Source organism: Macrobrachium rosenbergii, chromosome 21 (assembly GCF_040412425.1).
Source record: "Macrobrachium rosenbergii isolate ZJJX-2024 chromosome 21, ASM4041242v1, whole genome shotgun sequence".
NCBI lineage: Eukaryota > Metazoa > Arthropoda > Malacostraca > Decapoda > Palaemonidae > Macrobrachium > Macrobrachium rosenbergii.
The window spans coordinates 45,699,273-45,721,772 of NC_089761.1; the positions used below are offsets into that span (position 1 = coordinate 45,699,273).

Consider the following 22,500-nt stretch of genomic DNA (forward strand, 5'->3'; position numbering starts at 1 on the left):
AATGCAGTGTTAGAGGGAATTTAGACAATCCCAAATGCAGTGTTGGAGCGAATTTAGTCAGTCCCAAATGCTGCATTGGAGGGAATTTAGCCAGTCCCAAATGTAGTGCTGAAGGGAAATTAGTCAGTCCCAAACGCAGCATTGGAGGGAATTTATAGTCCCAAATGCGGTGTTGGAGGGAATTTAGACAGTCTTAAGAAGTTTTCATTTGAAAAACAACAGCAATAAGAAAAAAAATCGTTTACCAATTCACTAATGGGTATATAGACAAAAATAAAAAAAAAACTTCCAAACTGAGTTGTCTGACAGGGCGGTATCTAGGGCACCTAGATGAGAAATATTTACAAGCCTCTGAAAGAAATAGCTAAATCATGTACATTAACGTAATCCCTTAAAGTGATGGTGCAGCATGCAAAATACCAAAAATAAAAAATAAAAATTCATGGCGCAAGATTTAGCATTTTGAAAAATAATATGAGTGTATGTGTGTGTGTGTACAAGGAAGTGTTCCCATTAAGGTTGGTACATAGACAACTGTTCGCTAAATCAGCTCAGATAAGTAAACTATTGTCCATGTACCAACACAACAACACCCCCCCCCTCACCCCCAACCCTAAAGTAGGGTTGAAATCCAATCAGAGTAAATTTAACTGCCAATAACAAATCTCTTTGGGTGCAATTCATTATTTTTTTCTAGACAGGTGGTCAGGTGCGTAGCATGGTCTCATTATGAGGTACCGAATGCGAGTTCTAATCCTGTTACGGGCAGCAAAATTACTTCATTTGGATCTTAGGCTTTTTAGCGACAATCATATCCAAAAAGTGTGACGAAATCGAGATGTCAGAAGGGCATTGTGGTTATTATTAAATGGTCAGTCTCACACACACACACATTTTATATATATGTATACACATATATATATGCATGGTTCCTCCGTAGCTCAATGGTATGAGAGGTCTACAACATCAGCTGAAGTTAAAGAGTGGTAGGGCCAAAACGCGTGAGGAGGAACTGGAGAACGAATACATACATAAGTGCATACACATACACAGACATATATATATATATATATATATATATATATATATATATATATATATATATATATATATATATATATATACACACACACACACCTACATACATATATCCAACTCTTCCTTCACAAGTTCTGGCCTTCTCATTCTTGACTAGCTGACACTGTGGACCTATCATACAAATAAGCTACAGAGGCACCTTTTATATATATATATATATATATATATATATATATATATATATATATATATATATATATATATATATATATATATATATATATATATAAATATATATACCAAATATTCTATATATATATATATAATATTTTTACAAAATATTTTACAATATTTTGCTATAAGAACATAACAAAATCAATCAGCACACACATAAGAGCATTGGACAAACTTATGTGTAAATACGACAAAAAACAAGACAAACTGCTGATGATACGTTGGCCTAATAAAAATTCAGAAACTATATCAGTTACAACAGTAAAAATTCAACACAAATGTTTCGATAAGTTGTATGTCTTCAAGGAGGAATATACTGTAAATGTCACGGATAATCAACATAAACGGTCGAAGGTCACGAACCTCAGACTGCACAATCCCCCAAAAGGTTCCATTACCCAGTCCAGATCTTTCCCAGAATTTTATCTCTTATTGGCTGACACGAGGCACAACTTTAATGAATTATTTATTAAATGTCTACTTAAAACTTAAAGAAATTTAATACCTTATTGCCTGACACGAGGCACAACTTTAGTCAGTTATTTATGAAAATGTCTACTTAATTAAAACTTGGTGAAAATATTAGAAAATATAAAGAAAACACAACCTCCTCCAACCTCGTTGGTAGAGGCAATGAATATTCCGCCGAGTACCAGGGAGCTACAGCAGAAATGCAGTGGCTTATATTTTCTAATCTTCGTTTACTTAATAAACCCCTTTAATCTGGTCGGACTAGAGCAATGCACTTTTCAAGATATATTAATAAATTGGCGGAAAAATTATCCGCCCTTAGAATCTAAATGTGACAAATACGGCCTCGTAAATACACAAGGTTTCTCACAAATTGGATGGCAGGGATAATTTCATATATCAAGAGAGAGAGAGAGAGAGAGAGAGAGAGAGAGTGATATTCTAGTGAAAAACAAGGTTGCTGAGAGAGAGAGAGAGAGACAGAGAGAGAGAGAGAGAGAGGTGATATTCTAGTGAAAAACAAGGTTGCTGAGAGAGAGAGAGAGAGAGAGAGAGAGAGAGAGAGAGAGAGAGAGATATCTCTAGAAAGAGACAAGGTTGCTTGGAGAGAGAGAGAGAGAGAGAGAGAGAGAGAGAGAGAGATATTCTAGTGAAAGAGACAAAGTTGCTCAGAGAGAGAGAGAGAGAATTGATATCTAGTGAAAAACAAGGTTGTTGAGAGAGAGAGAGAGAGAGAGAGAGAATATTCTAGTGAAAGAGACAAGGTTGCTTGAGAGAGAGAGAGAGAGAGAGAGAGAGAGAGAGAGAGAGATTTTAGTGAAAGAGACAAGGTTGCTGAGAGAGAGAGAGAGAGAGAGAGAGAGAGAGAGAGAGAGAGTGAGAGAGATTTTAGTTGTGTGTGTGTGTGTGTGTGAGAGAGAGAGAGAGAGGTGATATTTTACTGAAAAGAGCAAGGTTGTTTATGTGCGCGCATATGAGAGTGATAAGAGTAGATGCATCACACTCCCTCTTATCATTTTTCTGTACAGCATCAACCCTCTTCCACACACACACACACACACACACACACACACACACTTAAACGGGGAACTGAAAATGCGCTGCCACGAGGGTTTTCCCACGTTCACAAGAGCGTCCTCCATTCACACACGCCGCTGCCAATTAGAACGCTATCCCGGGGTTACTAAGAGCAGACGCAGCCTCTGAGTGGTTAACTTAAACCCGGGTAATTGGCTAATGGGCGAGCTGCTGGTTTGCTCGTCAGGGTAGACGTGCGTAATTGTTTGGCAGCAATTAACTAATGACAGGGAAAATGGGGGAATGGAATTAAGCCGTGGAGTTATTTATGGGGTCCGGCTAAGTGTAAAGTATGTGGTTTCGTCAAGTATGCGCTGTCAGGGTTTGCGTAAATTGTGTTACCGCGTCACTTTCAACCAGTAAACAAGTGCTGGCACGACAATGGCGTTTGGAGGATAACAACATCTGCAGCTCTAGTTGGCACAAAATTATCACGGCTTCTTTCGTTATTCCTCTTCCACAAATTTTAGGGAACAATACAATATTCGACATATAAAAATCTGCAATTTAATGCAAAAATACATAAACTGAAACAAACATGCCAAGACAACCAATTTGTAACTAACAATACTCTTTGGGGGAATGCAGTGTCACCGTAACAGAAGTGTTCATTTTGTGATCTATTGTTCTTCTTGATTAATCATAAGGGCAAATGCAAGAGATAAAAAGGCCCTTATTACGTACATTTTCTGAAGTGTATGATCTTTGTAAAGTTAAAACATTCTGCAATATTTGATTAATATACTTGAAAAATAATATACTATCATTATTACTGTCAGCATTAATAATAATAGTAACAATAATTCCCGTTGTATAAAACGCAATTTTTATCAATATATTTTTGTGTGCTACACCGCAACGTGTTCAAAAACAAAACCACAAAAATGAAAATATCAAAATTATGAGCTGGAATAACAAAACGACAAAAATGAAAATATCAAAATCATGAGCTGGAATTGTCCATAAACTAATTTCTGCACTCAGCAGTTAATAAATATGCCAGATAAAACTACTAAAATATGCAAATTTACTATACAGTTTACAAACCTTCGAGGAACTAACTTTACAATGCCTATTAATAATATATAGTTTACACAGTGAGACGTATCGAAATAGTTTTTACAAATTCAGGACTCCTTTCGAGAACTTTGGCGATATTATTCTTTGAATCGTCTTTGTAAAATCATTTTTTATGATACAATACTGATTTTGGTGTCATTACGAAGCTGGATAACTGCACGCTAGTCACATATTTTCAAAAAGGCAAAGCAGCAGAAATAGAATAAAAATGATAGCTTGATTTTAGCCGAATACGAACGTTTCTATAATGGATTGCGTATACCAGTATTATTATTATTATTATTATTATTATTATTATTATTATTATTATTATTATTAAACTACAAGATTTAAAATAAAAAGAATATTATATCAGCGACAAAATGATAGCTTGATTATACCGAATACGAACATTTCTATAAATGATTGCGTGCACATTATTATTATTATTATTATTATTATTATTATTATTATTATTATTATTAATGGAAATCAACTCACAAAAATGTGTGAAGCAGAAAAGAGATTCTACCCATTTGAAAGTTCTGGGTTCGATGCTGATGTGAGCTGCACATTTTTCACAATATCATCATTATTATTATTATTATTGTTATTATTATCATCATTATGGATTCGAATAAGGGATAGGGTATAACTATATCATAACAGCAACTATTCCATACATAAAATATGCTTATATCTTGATTATAAGCAATTTTAAGTAGTTGATGAACGAGAAAAATATGTTAAAACAAAAATGCAACAATACTCTGACGAACGAATTACTAAGAGCTATTAATAAAACCTACTATCCATTTCAGGGAGAGCGAGTCATCGTTTTTCTCAAATATCTTTCAAACTAATTATTTGATCGGAATGGCACTTTGACACAGGCACAAGACATCTCCCGCTAATTTTTGGTAATATAGTGCACTGTCAAATGGTTTTGTTAAGGCGTTTACTCTGGACTTACATGGTGTTGCCAAGCGTCGCCAAACTATGCATTCGAACGTCCTTTATGCCCATCCCGTCCCTCCCCCTCTCTCCTCCTCCTCATCCCGCCCTCAACCCATTTTTCTGGCCTCCCCATCTCCGCCCTCCCTTTCCTGTCTATGGGGGATAGCGGGCATTCGATTGCGTAGATTAGTCCTGCTGACTCATGCGACTTTGCCTTTAAAAGTCAAGAGTAAACACCTTAACTAACACCATTTGACAAAGCACCATATTACCAAAAATTAGCAGGAGGTGTCTTGTACACTGTGTCAAAGTACCATTTCGATCAAATAATTAGTTTGAAAGATATTTGAGAAAAACGATGACTCGCAGTCCCTGAAATGGATAGTAATCTATAATGACAAAATACACATACACACACACACACAAAGAAAAAAAACACCCAGAGTTGAAAAAATAACTACAGACACTCTGGAGAAGCGAAAAAAAAAATTAACCGCAAGTTTCTCCTCAGAGGGGAGATTTACTCTACCGGACTGAGATACCACTGGTGGTAAAGATATAAATTTATCATTTTAACGACGCCGCCTTAATGGTCTTCTGGCATGCAAACGGCTGAGCCTGAGTGATGACTGAAGGACAAAGCAATGACGTTAGATGCATGAAGTGAAATGGACACACGTGGAAATCTGGTCTGTGATGAAATGGATTCGCGCTATAGTAACAGACAGAGAAATAAAGGAATTATTTTGTGTGTGTGTGTGTGTGTGTGTGTGTGTGTGTGTGTGTGTGTGTGTGTGTGTGTGTGTGTGTGTGTGTGAGAGAGAGAGAGAGAGAGAGAAATGCTTAATACTGATTTAAGAATCACATGGTTTTGAGAGAGAGAGAGAGAGAGAGAGAGAGAGAGAGAGAGAGAGAGAGAGAAATACTTAATATAGATTTAAGAATCACATGGTTTTGAGAGAGAGAGAGAGAGAGAGAGAGAGAGAGAGAGAGATAGAGAGAGAATCACATGAGAGAGAAATTTAATATGTGTTTAAGAATCACATGGTTTTGAGAGAGAGAGAGAGAGAGAGAGAGAGAGAGAGAGAGATAATTGCTTTAACGAGAGACCTGAGATAAGTTGTTTTACTTTTCTCCGTACTGCCCGATTTTATTTTCCCACTATTAAAATTAGGATTCCTGTTTAACCTTAGATTTTTCCCGATTTCCATAAGCTACACCCATTCAAGATGTTATTCCTTTTTTGTTTCTGCATATACTACATATGGGCGTATGTTGCCATTCCCGTTGACAATCACTAAAAAAAATATCGTAAAGGAAAATGTATTTGTAAAATAATACAAAGTGATTATATATATATATATATATATATATATATATATATATATATATATATATATATATATATATATATTATATTATATACTAAATTAATTTGAGCCATAGAAATATCTTCACAAAATATTCTCACCAAACATTCTTTCAGTCAACACACAATTTTAAAGCACTCCGTAACTACTTACACAAGATAATGTTTAAAACTGATAACAATCCATATCTTTTGAAGGAAAACATGCTTAATCGACACAACCCAAAGACAACCTTTGATTTATACTCACATCCTGTCAGCCAACCAAACAACAGACCTATTTATATACAAAAATGAAGATTAAAACATTGCGCCACTCACCATGGTAAAGTGCCCCTTCCTCGAGCAGGCACTGCCACATGGCCGCCGCTTGTGACCTCGAATGAACTGTGGACGACAGCGCCAGAAGCCAGTCGGTGAGCTCGGTGCCGACCACACAGCGAGGCTGCTGACGCCCGTGCTGTTTCCGGTCCTTCATGAGGTGAGGGGCGCGGGCGAGAAGCATCGACCTCAGTACCCAAGCAGTCTCGCAGATGCGAACACTAGGGGCCTTTGCATAAGACAAATCACATGGAATAATTAATAACAAGATTAACATCAAAAGATATACGATTCATTTTATTTACTCTACTGACTTTCAAAATTGTATTACTCTCGTTAACAGATCATCAGTATCGACCCTTGCAACTTGAAAAAAAACACGGATTGGAGAGCAAATATATTTAGAGGCACAAACAGTTCCTGCGGAGCGTCATCCTCCCATTCCTAATGGACTGTAGTTGGGTTTTAATGTCTCCACACTGAAGAGGGAGCATGACGCTCCGGAACTGTTTGTGCTTCTAAATATATTTGTTCTCCAATCTGTGGTTTTGTTTTTCTTATGACTCTCTTTGTCATCTGTCATTTCGAGTACGGCTTGGTTTTATTTAAGCCGGGGGTTAAGCCTATGCTCATGCTCCGTCTTTTACCAGGGCTTGGGACCGACACGGGTGTATGAACTCATTTCGACTTCACGTTCTGGTACTATCTGAATACTGCTCAGTTATTAACCATTTTCTTATATCTGAAATCTTAATCTGACATCATATTATTAACATAATGCATTATTATCCATGAATTTTTTCTTATATTATAATTTTATTAAATATATAAGCTCAGTCTTTTTCATGAAAACCATTCCTCTTCTGTAAAAAATGAGCAATTCTTTCCTCTGAGTACCAGTAGCTTTAGGAACTCAAGATAAAATAGATTTTCAAACATTTGTAAATCGAATGATCATTTATTTCAAAAGCTAATTCCATTCGATAATGCATAGGTACTGACCCTCTGATGTAAATAATGACAGTTTCCTTATAACCTATAATAATAATAATAATAATAATAATAATAATAATAATAATAATAATAATAATAATAATAATAATAATAATAACCAATTTGCCCGATACAGTATCTTTAGGGGCAGCTGAATGTAGATAATCGAAGAGACATTTAAATAACACGAAAATTTTAATTTAAATCTGAATGTTTTTCAAAAACGTCTGCCGAGGGTCTAACAAAAAAAAAAAATGGAGAGGCCTTAGGAATTTCTGGTATATATCAAAAGTTAAATGCTGCATTATAGTGGTGTTAGTATAACTGAGTGGCTTAGTGGCAATTTTAAAGTATGCCGTTTGTCAGAGAAGATTTACTTGGAAATGGATATGTGGGGTAATTCTTCCTCAGACAGATAATGAAAAGAGCTAAAATTATACGGGCAAGGAGTCGCTTAATATTCATAGAAACCATTTTTACTATAAAGTAAGATATATGAGAACAACTCTGATAGGGGATGAACAACGAAGTATGTTATTATCCAAGGATAAAGACCCACGAATCTTTTTTCCTTTTTTCAGGCAACGTTGTATGGAGCATTTGCAAGAGAAAAGCCTGCATGTGGGACACATGGAGCAGTGAAGATGTATGGTGAAAATTACGGTTTATGAAGAATTTGTACTGTATAGTAAAACGAGCTAGTACACAAATATGGGTCTGAGGGAATGATGTGTTATGTCACTGGGTGTCTGACGTTTTTATGAACTGAGATAATACTGGAAGCGAAGAGAATGGGAGGTAAAAATTTTCGGTTTTCTTGGAGCGATATTGTGTTGATAGCTAGAGGTTGAAGGTTGTCAAACTAACTGTTACAAGATAAGAAATGCAATCCTAAATGAAAGCCAAAAGAATGGGCAACGACTGTTAGCTTGGAGGGTGTAAGACTGGATGTGGTTTACTCTTGAAGAAATTTAAGAGAAAATATTACAGATAATTAGAATGAGAGGAAAATCCTGGAAGTGAGTAAAAAATCTATGAAACGAAAAATTTTGGAGACAAAAGTTGGAAATTTATAAAGGGATTGTTGAGCTAACTCTCCATTATAGTTATGAAATGTAACTACTGAACCCCATCAACATAATTAAGGCAGAAACTCGCAAGAGAGACTGATAAAAATGGGTCTGGGAAGAGATCTTTAAATTAATGGGTTAATAGAATTAAAAAATGTTTGAACGAGAGATCTTGCTTTGTATGAAGCTTAAGCTTCGAGCAAAGAAGATGAGGACAGAGTAATACAAGTAAAGGTAAGTAAAGGGAGTCAGTTTCAAAATGTTGTTTGAAACGAATGTGAAGCAGTTTTCTTTTCCCAAAAAGTGCTTTGGTGAAAGGGATGCAAGTTTGAGTGATAACTCAAATTTCCCCCTGAAACTACACCCAATAAGGAGATGGCCCCCTGGAGAGAAAAGAATATTAACAATGGATTTACACATTATCATCATTACTATTAACAAAGCTCATGAGAAAAAAGACTCACATCCACGATAGGGACAGCCGCATTGCTGGGGGAATCTAAGTCTTGAGACCGTTGTTGCTCGACGTCAGTTTTCTTCTTCCGCCTGCTTCCTTTTTTACGCCCTCCAGACCGACCTTTTCCTCCTCCTCCTCCTCCTCCACCACCATCGCCACTCCCACCTCCTTCTCCACCTTCTCCTCCTCCACCTCCTTCTCCATTGATTATTCTGCCAGAGCTCCTCCTCCTTTGACGGCCATCTTCGTCGTCTTCATAGTCATCGTCATCCTCATCCTCGTCATCCTCGTCGTTCTCCTGACTGTCGCCCCGGTAGTTGATGACCATGGGGGACGTGTGGGAGGGAGGCTCGTCATCGTCGTCGTCGTCCTCGTCCTCTTCCTCGGCCGTGTCTTGAGATTCGCAGCGCAGGCGCAGAACAGCGCTCCGAAGGCTGGATCTTCTGGGACTGACGGAAGGGCTGTCGAAACTAGCCGCCCTGCTGAGACTTGGCCTTCGAGGGGGCGTCTCTCTGTTTCCTACGGGGGAGGACCTCGTCGGAGTACTTCTTGGCGTTTCTCGAGGCGTCGAGTTTCTGGAGGACGACTGTGGAGGGGTCGGGGATCCCGTTTTGCTCTTCGTGGCCAGCTCCGTCGAGGACTCACCCGGCGAGTGGTTTGATTTTGTGGGCAGAGGAGGGGTGGCATCCGGAGCGCCAGAGTTTCTGGACATGGTAAAGCCCTTTGGAAGGGTGTGAGAATTCTGAGGGGCTGCTGCAGAGGCTAAGCCTCTTGAATGGTGGGAACCCGGGGCCCGTACGGGAGAAGAGGAAGCTGCCCTAGTCGGAGACGCCGTTGCAGAGGCCCTTCTGTGTTCTTCTCTTCCGGTGGGTTCTTTCGGCAGTTCCCTTGGAGTGGCCGACCGACGCCGGCGTGACCCAAAATTCCTCCAGAGGGTTCTCCCTTCGTCCAGTACTGAGCCTGTGGCTGCAGGAATAAACAGGCGATAGAAAATTAGGACGAGGTCGTAACAGTTACTGAAATGAAAACACGATACCTTTAATCATTGTTTCTAATGTTCGAAAATATTAAACAGCAACAAAGTGGCTTTTGAAGGTGAAATAATTATAATAATAATACCCACGAATTCAAAACAAGCATCAAAGCTACATAATTAATGGACCATTCAACCAAAAAAGGTACTAGATATACCTAAACATATCCGCACTATTAAAGGAGATAGATACCAGGCAAAAAAAAAAAAAAATCCCTCTTCATACAATCTGACACCGAAAAAACTAAATTATTACATAGAGTAAAAGGAAAAATTTTCCCCACAAAAAAAGACACCCAAACAATCCGACCTTTTTATCAGAGGCCATCTCGGACGCCTGGGGAAAAGTACCTTCAGGGCTAAAGAAACAATCCGAGGAAAAAACATTTTGCAATTCGTAAAAAGAGGTTATTAGGGAAGATATTCTTGAAGATTTACTTGCATATTTGAAGATATTAATGTAACATTACAAATAGCAGAGGAATAAAAATCTACTTTAGTTCCATGAAGAAATATGGGGGTCTGGTATTTGGAATTTGTTATATCAGCTTAAAGAATATTATCTTGGAAGATTTATAGTTATATATAAAGAGATGAATGTACAAATATGTCAAGAATGTTAAGCATGTATAGATATAAAATTTGTAAATATGCATATTCGTAAGCGCAGTTTATTAAATATTACCGAATGAATAAACTACAAAAAACTTGAATATTTTTATGCATGTAAGAATCCTTTTTGATCACCCAAAACACACATTATCAAATACCTTCAACAAGTATAATTATAATTAAAATAAAATAATAATAATGTTAAGAATATTACTGACACGTAAAACGCACTCCTGAAAAAAAGTATGGTGACTGAAAAACACTTACAAATATATCAATAAAAATCACCACTAACATGAACAATCTAAGCTGCATTAATTTCTACTCAGCCAATGATGGAAAAGATAGAGGTAATTCAAAATACAATGCGGAGATAGATACTGCCAGTTCATACGATAAAATTACAAGTTCTAATCAACATGAGTGATTCTACTTTTAGCTTGATATTCGACCCCTTTAATAAAGATAAACAGCAGGAAAGACAATTGCAGTTTGGCAACCACAGTGCGAAAAAGCACTTACTACCGAAAAGTAATTACTACAAAATGGAAAGTGTTGCAACTAAAAAAAAATAAAATTTCATTTAAGAATAACAAACCGTAAGAACAATTATGACTATAAACATGAGTAGAACAGTGTTTAAAAATGATTTTAATATTCATAAATTATTCCAAATTGTATCTTATTTTTTCACCATGCCGCAAAATACATCTGAAAATTCATCAGGATTTTCTTCCTATATCAATTATATCACAATGATAATATACACTAAAACTGACGATATGATGCAATTCAGCTATTAACACTTATAATAAAATACCGCAAACCTAATGAGAGAGAGAGAGAGAGAGAGAGAGAGAGAGAATGTGGTGGCGAGCTAAATGGTAAACACTTCATTAATGTGATAATTTACAGTCGAAAAAATTACTTACTTTCCTTCCTGGAAGAAGTGTATAACATGTCTTGCATCAACTCCTTGTTTCTCTGAAAAGAGCAAAAAAATATTTGCTGAAAGATTACTCTTACATGACAATATTTTCATTAACATAAATGATTATAATATATATAATGTGTATATAATAAGTATGTATATATATAGATATTTTATATATATACATATATATATTATTATATATATATATATATATATATATAGTATATTATACATATATATATATATATATATATATATATATATATATATATATATATATATATATATATATATATATATATATATATATATATATATATATATATATATATATATGAGCAACTCCTTTATCAAATTGTCTAATCATACACCGCTAATAAGCTGGGTACAAAACTCTGACATCAATAAAAGCCCATAATTAAAACTTGGCGTAATTAACCATTTTGGCGAAAAGGTGTACCACAAGCTGCAGAGTCAAATATGTAAAAATGTATAAAGAAAAAAATCAGGCCTAATATGGCATTAATTACCGGAACTCATGGATGACATATTCTGCCCAAATTAACTCTTGGAATAACCTAATTATTGTCAAGAACGTTTTTATTAATACTAAAATTTATCTGTACTCCTGACGTTGGCACTGTCAGCGTTATTAATTATTAACATCACCATCACCACCACTTCAATAGGTATCATTAATATTACTTATTGAATAACCGGATTTCCATTTCCTAAGATTGCTGCTTCAAAGAAAAAGACAAGGCATTGCACCATCCTTCCTCTTAGGATGCTAAATATATCTACACAAAGCATCACTTGCAGCAAATCGACATTCATATGTTCTTAAAGAGTATTCTAGCGTTTCAATGGCATTTAAAGCATTTTCGTTGACGGTAATCTTTCATTTTACCAATTCAGTACTTTCTTCGTTTCACTGTCCTACTTCCTCTTGGAACTACCAAATTCACCACCTTTCCCGCTGCTAATTCTCCCATTCTCTCTACATGACCAGGCCGCACCAAGACCCTTTGATCCATCTTATCACTGATGTTTATCTTTTTTACCATATCCAATATCAACATCCCTCTCTGCCTGTCAATCTTCCTTACTCCAACAGACAACAACAACGAAAACTCTTGAAAACTTCTACACTTTTCTCTTATGAATAAAAAATTACAATTAACTTCACTATAAATATTGTTTTTATCACTATTATTCTTATTTACCGATAACTGTTGTTACGCTTGAACATTATGCAAATAAGTTCATTTAAAGACATGTCAACGAGAACACTCGCACGTAATTCAACTAGAGTACATCTCTTAGTCATAAAAATACAAGACTTCACCTCCCGCTGGAGATCGACTACTTGAAAGGAGAGAGAGAGAGAGAGAGAGAGAGAGAGAGAGAGAGAGAGAGAGAGAGAGAGAGAGAGAGAGAGAGAGAGAGACTTTCAAAGAAGAACGTTAATTCACCAAGTAGTTGCAGTAATAGTAATAATATTTACACATTTCCTGTTGTATTTAACATAATAACAAAGTCAACGATAAGAAGAAATTATCAGTGACACCGATATTTTTAAGAAAAAAATATACCGATTAAAAAAATAATGTACATACCACTACTATCACTAATAATAATAATGATAAAAATTATAATCCGATTAAGACCCCAGTAGGAAAATCCTCTCCCCCCCCCAGGAGGGTCTCAATCCGGTGACTCAACGGTTAAGTTCATTAGCACTTGATCCAAAGATGTCCTACAAATGATATCATCCGCTGATGCGGCAGTCCACTGATACGAATATATTTTGTCTCCAAGAGGCTTCAGACACTCAGTCGGTGCACGCACTCATACGAATCTAAATACGTATGCAAATTTGCTAAATGATTATATATATATATATATATATATATATATATATATATATATATATATATATAGATATATATATATATATATATAATTTATTTATACATATATACATGTGTGTGGTATCTCTCTCTCTCTCTACATACATACATACATACACACACATATATATATATATATATATATATATATATATATATATATATATATATATATATATATATATATATATATATATAAATAATCAACACACAATCACGTGTGGAACAGAAATAAATTTCTGACTCACATCAGGATCGAACCCAGGTCTTTCAATTGAAAGGCAAGGGCGCTGCCCACTAGGCCATACAAGTCATAAAAGAAGTTGGAACCTGAGGGCAACTGCACCCAAGGAATTACCTGGGCAAGCTAACTGCGTGCATACTAGCGTGCTTAGAAGGGATAATTCGAATGAAATGCTGTCAATTGGGCCATTGCTTAGTCGGGAAGTTGGGGAAAACACGCTGTTATGCACGCAGTTAGCTTGCCCATGTAATTCCTTGGGTGCAGTTGCCCTCAGATTCCAACTTCTTTTATGACCTGTATGGCCTAGTGGGCAGCGCCCTTGCCTTTCAATTGAAAGACATGGGTTCGATCCTGATGTGAGTCAAATTTATATGTATGTGTGTATATGTATATATATATATATATATATATATATATATATATATATATATATATATATATATATATATATATATATATATATATATATATATATATATATATATATATATATATATTTACGCATAAATAAACCTAAAGAATGCCACTGACTCACACAAAAGGAATTACGCACGAAATTTGCACCTACAACGATCAGGAATATAAAGTGCCTTTTTTGGGTTGGTAAGCTAAAGGCAGTCGACTCTTCCGCATCTCACTAAATTTCTCATATCATTGTTATCCTTTTCAGTAGTAAGCGGGAAAAATAACCAATTAATGTAGAATTTGCCTAACAATATATTACGAACAGCTCCCAACCAAAGGAATTGTATGTAAGCCCAATAATCACGACATGTTTGGGTTAAAATGGGCGATAGTGATTTAATAATTTCATCCATTAAGGTTGGTTAAATAATACATAGTACACTCATACACAATATTCTCTTTCACGCAATACGAGAGAGAGAGAGAGAGAGAGAGAGAGAGAGAGAGAGAGAGAGAGAGAGAGAGAGAGAGAGAGAGAGAGTCCAAATCCCCTACCATTGAAAAAAGTCCCAATCTCTGTAAGACTAGTTGTGCTGAAGATTACGAATTCACTGACATGATTCGGAGACCGTTATTAGACCGAGTTTCCAAAAGAACGAATCTGATCCTATTGAAGCAGCACGGATTACGGACAACAAACCTCCGAGCGAGCAGCATTCGGCATTGTCACAGAGAGTAGGCTGAAGGGAAGACGTCCATAGAAACTACGTAAACACGCCTACGGTCGGATACTAGAAAGATGTTATCAGGATTTGATGTTTACCTAGGATAGTAGACGGAATTCCAAACACGCACACACACACATATATATATATACTGTATATATATATATATATATATATATATATATATATATATATATATATATATATATATATATATTTATTATATATATGTGTGGTTTGTATCTATCAAATTATCTATATATACATAATGTAAACATACATACATACATACAAAATATATACATATATATATATATATATATATATGTATATACATATATACATACAAACACACGCACATTATATATATATATATATATATATATATATATATATATATATATATATATATATATATATATATATATATATATATATATATATAATATTTGTGCTCGCTCGCGCGTCATTTTAAGAGCAAGAGTGACCTCCTTACTTCTCAGTATCCACGCACTTACTTTTTATACCTTGATCACTAGAAGGCTTTGCGAAGAAGCTTACACCTTCCGTGGTACGATGAAAGCCCGCGAGTGAGGATTTTGCAAGTGCGCACTAAATATACATTGCCTTATAATAAGACAGATATAATTTAGTACAGACCAAACCTCCATTCATTTGTCAGTTAAATACATTTTGCGAGGCCTGATTAGACCTATTGGCAGTTACTGCTTTTTGAGATGAAATCAAGAGTAAGGCGTCATAATAATTTACCAAGAGATTTGGTGTTGAGAGAATGGGAATTTCCAGCTCAATCATAGCATCAGAGGTGAATAGGTGAGATGTTCATGGCTGGAATAGTGGCGAACGAGAGTTTTTTGAGGGAGATCTCTCACATGAGAAAAGGTGTCATTGTTTACACGCGTGGAAGCTACAATGACCGATCTTCAAGTGCCCCAAAATAGCGAATGGGTCTGTCACATACTCTGGTCTTTTCAGTTACTAATCTTTTTCATTCGGGTGAATATTTTCCAGTCAACTTTATGCCGGTACTAGGAGCTAGAAAAAGCGAAAATGAGCATAAAGTACTAAGAATTTTTAAAAATCTGCACAAGCACCAATGTGCCATTAATCAGCGTCTGCACACTTAGGTTTATCATTCAGTTTTGAGGTGCTGATAGTTCACGGCGTGATGTTTCATTTTTGATTCGGGGGAAAAAAAGTATGTTTTCAGCACTTTAGCGGTGACTTTCCTTTAAGTGAAATGATCCATCTACCTAAAGAAGTATAATCAACAGACACACAAATATACCTAATTCTGAGCGCTATGAACAAGAAATAAAATCATAAAACTGAAAAAACTAAAAACAGTAACCGCCAAGGTAATCCCTACAAGAGAGAGAGAGAGAGAGAGAGAGAGAGAGAGAGAGAGAGAGAGAGAGAGAGAGAGAGGATGTAGTGAATAGACTCAGAAAGACTTCCTCAAATGGCTGCTATGGAAAAGCAATCTCGGGGAACACATGTCTATAGGAGAGAAGACCTGACGCTCGTTGGATCAATATCCTGGGGTACGGTGACCACAACATGGCGATTTAAAAAGCAAGTCGTTGATAAGTTAAATGGGTAAAATGGAATGTATTCGTTAATTACTCTGAAGAGTAAACGCTCTGCAATTTATATACCAGCGTACCAGTAACGTCGAAAGTGGCGATGGAACCAGTGTGCCTCCATTACTGTGCTTACGTCAGGGCCAGTGATAAGAGAGGGATATTGTTACCCGTGGACTATCGATGTTACACGGCGGATAATATGAGGATCACACTGCTATTTACTATATAAATAGAAAGGTGTGTGCGTAAGTCTATATGGAAGCATTTCTCTTCAGACCAAAGATGTTGCAATTATAAATCTAAAGCGTTTACTTCTTTTAAACCTAAAAATTTTGCAATAAAAAATTTAAAGTAAGGAAAAATAACTGTCCACAACTGAAACACTTAATATCTTTTGAACATCAAGACATACTTTTTGGTATTGCACTTAAAATTTATAGTCCTCAGTGAAAAGTCCTTGTAAAAATGCAAACATTAGATACCACTAACCTACAAAATATAATTATAATAACTTTCTGTACAGTTTTTATGCGTGAATAAAATTCAACCATCCATTTTTTAGGGCCACATTTTCCCCAAGAATTTGGCAGATTAATTTCCCAACATGGCGTAATAAAAATCAGGGTGCTATTTTTACATGTTACCCTTTATGCGAAAAAACAACTAATTTTTCAGTATAGGATAAAAATATGCCAAAGAAGAGTTGATCAGCCGTTCATAACAGCATTTTTGCCAGGAGCTTGTACAGCTTCAAAGGATTTAGTACAGCACACACACATACACACATTATCTCTCTCTCTCTCTCTCTCTCTCTCTCTCTCTCTCTATATCTCTCTATATACTCTCTAAACACACATATATATATATATATATATATATATATATATATATATATATATATATATATATATATATATATAAAGCCACAAATACCGCTTAATATCAATTCACTTTACTTAAAGCACAACTTACATATATAGGTAAATTACACAGGGTTAGTGCACCTGCTCTGGCTAGGATTCGAACTTCAGCCGCCCTTTGGGCTTGATACAGAGGTGACGGGGACTTATCCACATACGCCATCGAACCCAAAGAAGCAAAGGTTCGATTCCTGGCCAGGAAAAATGCACTGATGATATATAATTCCTTTTCGATGTAAGTCCAACACAGTGTGTAGTGAATATTAAGCGGTACTTGTGGCTTAAATAAATGAGAGAATAAAAAGTCATGTGTGAATTTGTGCCATATACATATATGTATATCAGGTGTGAATTAGTGCCATCAACATATAAGTATATTTCACTAAAGCAAAAAGAAACTAAACGTTAACATGAAGTGCACAAGAAGGAAAAAGAAGTTAAAATATACGACAGCATACAAGATAAAGTAGGGTAGAGACTGAAGAGTGCATTATCAAGGGTGACATTCAAGAAGACTGATCCAATGACAATTCCGAGCCCATAATGGTCAAGTTTGAATGAAGCACTGCACCGAAATGCTCTTCAGAAGGAAGCTTCAAGACTGTTTTGTCAGAACAGAATATAGGACTTCGGCCAAAGGCCAAGGGCTGGGACCTATGAGGTCATTCAGAGCTGAAATGGAAATAGAGATTAAGAAGGTTTGAAAGGTATAACAGGAGGAAAACCTCGCAGTTGCACTATGAAACAACTGTTAGGAGAGGGTAGAATGTCCGATGGAAGAAAGAAAATATGAACGGTGGTACAGGAAAAACAATGAAAGGGGTTGCAGCTAGGGGCCGAAGGGACGCTGCAAAAAACCTTAAGTAATGCCTACAGTGCACCGCATGAGGTGCACTGACGCCATTACCCCCCTACGGGGGAGACTGATTTTGTCGACCTGAAAACAATAAAGGCTGGTGTGACGTCTTGTCTCGCCAAGACATCCTGATCAGGTACCAGCTTTCCTCGAGGGACTCTTTAATGATGTTTTGGATTGTATAGAATATCCCAGTTGTCCCTGGGTGCACCTACCCCCATCCCCTCCCCCAACGCTCAATGGCTTTATGAGAATCATGCGCGTACTACCGTAACTTCTGCTTTTCGGAAAAGAGAATCTCTGAGAGATAGTTTGAACCCAATTCTACCACATCGAAAAAGTTTCGTGTCCTTTTCCACATCAACAAACAGGTCTAACGAGGGACAGGAGATCTATGGCAGAATTCTTCTTGGTAGGGGTCAAAAATAAATTTTCAAGAATCACTTCGAAGCTGCAGATCACCTTTGTTTCCACATAACTGTTGATAAGGATTTTTCATTTTTGTTGAAGGGTGCATAAAATATAGAAAATACGTGATAGACAACATGTACACATACACACACTTTAAATATATATATATATATAATATATATATATATATATATATATATATATATATATATACACGCATATACACACACAATTCTAATTGGTAAATAATACTGATTTGCTTCCTGTTACAAACCTGCAAAATCCTCATATAAATAAATAAACACATTCATATCATTAAATCTATAAATGTATATCTTGTATGGCGAACCCAGTTATGCAACATCTCAGAGCTGAACCACTTTTCGACTATATACGTCATGTCTTTGCAAAAGAGCACTTTATTTTTCCCTAATTACATTCTAACTATACACACACCTTTACCTGTAAACTTGTACATTTTAAGAAAACATAATACAAAACAATTGCTGATCAGCAATAAGCATTACGCGCCTGTTAACAAACTCGTACCGTAAAAAAATAAAATAAGAAAAAAGTAAGATTTGGAACCTGTGCGACGTTCTGTTTACATACCATCTGATCACAAGGCGGTGCCAATCTCCGGGGGAAAAAAAGAACGGAGAATAAAAAATCCCCTCCTCGACTTTTATTTAGCATGCCTTCTTTCGCCTATTTGTCTTCCCTTCTTATCGCTGGCAGAAAACCCATCTTGTACTACCAATCGTTTACCACTTTTTTTTTTCTTATACAAACGCGAGTAAAATGCATCTGAGAGATAGAGACAGACAGAAGGGAGAGAGAGAGAGAGAGAGAGAGAGAGAGAGAGAGAGAGAGAGAGAGAGAGAGAGGTTTCGTTTTGTGCCTTTATTTCTAAGATCTTTGCTTATTTTTCTGGGAGTTTTCTTTCATTCTTGAAATAGATAGTGAGAGCAAGGTATTTTTATATGATTACAATCATGAATACGTATTTATATTTATAAAACACACACACACACAACAATATATATATATATATATATATATATATATATATATATATATATATATATATATATATATATATATATATATATATATAAAACATATTTCAGTTTGAGAAAGGGATTTAACAAAGTAATTCTTTCATTGATACTAAACTACATTTTCCTCCTCAGACAAGGGACAGCCAACTCCTGAAGATATAAAAATCTTATTGGGCATTTTGGCAAAAGTGATGCCATAACTAAATCCAAGCCCCACGTTGGATTAAATTAAATCTTTTTCGTGTTAGAAGCCTCCCTTTCCCTCCAAAAACATCATACGTCTCCGGTTGCTTGTGCCGTGAGAATACCTGCCTTGTGAATAACTTTATCAAAGTTTTAAGCTCTTCGAGTCTTTTAACGCCAACCTAGAGAAGTTGCAAGTTTACTGAAATCCAAGATCTGAACTCTGCACCCAATGCTACTTTTTCATTTACTAAAGTATAATATGTACAGTAGTTCTGTTCTATCATATTAAGTTGTCTAGGGCATGATTTTCGACATGCAACGACAACCCCATGTACCGGACTCTGCCAACCGTTATCATTTGAAGTCAGCTCCTAGTCAGCTCTCCCTACTTGTGTTACAATTCATTGCTTTCATTATTTTTAATAAGTCCCTGACATATTGCTGTCTATAAATATTCGTCAGATTCAACATAGCTACCAGTCTTTCTATTTTTCCTTCTAAATAATGCACAGATTTCTTTCTAAAATGAGAAAATAATTTCTCATAAATCTATCTTGAAGAGCTCTTCAGCCCAAGTCCCTTTTACTTAAGGGCACTTTCCAACACACACACACACACACATACATCCTACCTAAGTTCCATTTCATTTCTTTCTTATTTAAAACTAATCCGCTGTTTGCAATGATCGTCCATATGATAATGCTGTCTGGACTGGTGGGTACGCCATTTCTACCATATTGACCAGTCTTTCTGTGTCTGTGTGTGTGAGCGAGCGTACGAGTTTACTTTGAAGCGTGCGCTTCCTTTCTCTGTACAAAGTTCGTAGCTTCAAAAGATTTTAATGTATGTAAATTAATCTTCCGTATCATTCATACTGTGATAGCCCCAAACTACTGATATTGGTATTGTGGATCATATTCTGAATAAGTGATTTGGCTGATCCAATATTTACGTCTCGGTTTCTTTTGCAGGTTCAATAATCCCTTGCTCGGCATTCTAGAATCAGGATAATCCCTTCCTCGTCATTCTACAATCGTCTGTAGTCTCTACGTGGACTGGTTTACCTAAGGGAAGTGTTACGTAATACTTATTAAAAAAAATAGACAAAAAACGGAAATCAACGTAATCAAAGTGGCTGGCACTGTACTTCAGGCCATCGGCCGCTGAGGAAACAAAAGCATTTTGTCTCCGAACCATTAACAGCCTATTGTGCAGAATAAGAAGAAACTAATGAAGGTAATGGATCACTCCAAGCCTCTCCTCACACCCCCACCACCCCCGCCCCCAACACACACCAGCTCCCTATAACAACTTCCCTCCCACCCCAAGTGGTTCCCCCCTCCAGGAAGCTCAATTTGGGAAGATCTTCACGAACTAACAATGCCTTCTTCAGGAAGCGTGAGAGAGAGAGAGAGAGAGAGAGAGAGAGAGAGAGAGAGAGAGAGAGGAGGTCCCCAGGCACACTGTAGAGGATGGGTGAAGAATAGTGAAGGGCAACTGCTGGAGATGATGGATAACTTGCCAGAAATAGACAATAGACGTCCCTAACTGGCCGGAGTCAGATCTGGGATGACCCTGTGCATAGTACAATGGCAAATTGGTTTCGTATTTTCATTGGTATTGTTCGGCAGCTGAATCTTTCCCTCCCACCCCTCCTCCCTCTCTCTCCCCCCCCACTCTCTCTCTCTATATATACTGTATATATATATAAATATATAGAGAGAGAGAGAGAGAGAGAGAGAGAGAGAGAGAGAGAGAGAGAGAGAGAGAGAGCTTAATATGGCCTTTACACTATTCTACTCTAGATGTTAAAAATACAAGTACATTTCTCATTCCTTTTCTGCTAAATTTATGAGTTACTATTGAGTCCTACTCGCTATTTATAGGAAAATTTCATATTCATTCTCTCTCTCTCTCTCTCTCACTAGCCATACCGTGATGTCCCAATCCACCTGGCACCTACCAGACCTGCGTCAGAGTAGACACATCTTTAGAACAAGACGCTGAAGACCAAAGCGAAAAGCCGAGTCTTCATCTGCAAAGCGGTTGCACTGTCATGAACTAACCAAGATCGAGAAACCTTAGGATTTCTCGAACTCATCGACCCTCTCTCTCTCTCTCTCTCTCTCTCTCTCTCTCTCTCTCTCTCTCTCTCTCTCTCGCTATAATCTTGTTATTTCTTTATCCACTCTCAAAAACGTATCAAATATCATTATTTCACCTGGTTATATTTTTCTCTTCCTCAGTAATATAATCTAAAAAAAAATATTCTCCATTTTTCATTATTATTATTCCAATTTGTTATCATTTTTACTATCTCTCTATCAAGTAACAACCAATAAAAAATATTTAGGTAAATGCCCCCAGTACCATTCAGTAATCTTAATATAACGAACTGTTTACTGAATTTACTCAAGGGAAGTATTCCCCCCACCCCCTAACCACCACCGCCCTTGATGTAACAGAAGCTCTCTCATTCCTAGCGATCCATTTCAAGGATGTTTGACGAACAAACCCATGAAACCAACTTAGCATATATACGATAAC

At 36.4% G+C, this 22,500-nt stretch overlaps 1 protein-coding gene across 8 annotated transcripts in view; it reads right to left on the reverse strand.

Moving 5' to 3' along the window:
* Epac (Exchange protein directly activated by cAMP) overlaps positions 1-22,500 on the reverse strand; it is a 659,154-nt gene that overhangs the window by 93,233 nt on the left and 543,421 nt on the right. For all 8 annotated transcript variants that reach the window (XM_067123714.1, XM_067123713.1, XM_067123717.1 and 5 more), the window contains 3 exons: positions 11,624-11,675; positions 9,054-10,012; positions 6,527-6,755 (listed from right to left, as the gene is read on the reverse strand). In XM_067123714.1, the coding sequence (XP_066979815.1) occupies positions 6,527-6,755; positions 9,054-10,012; positions 11,624-11,675 (1,240 nt within the window). The remainder of the gene's footprint in view (positions 1-6,526; positions 6,756-9,053; positions 10,013-11,623; positions 11,676-22,500) is intronic.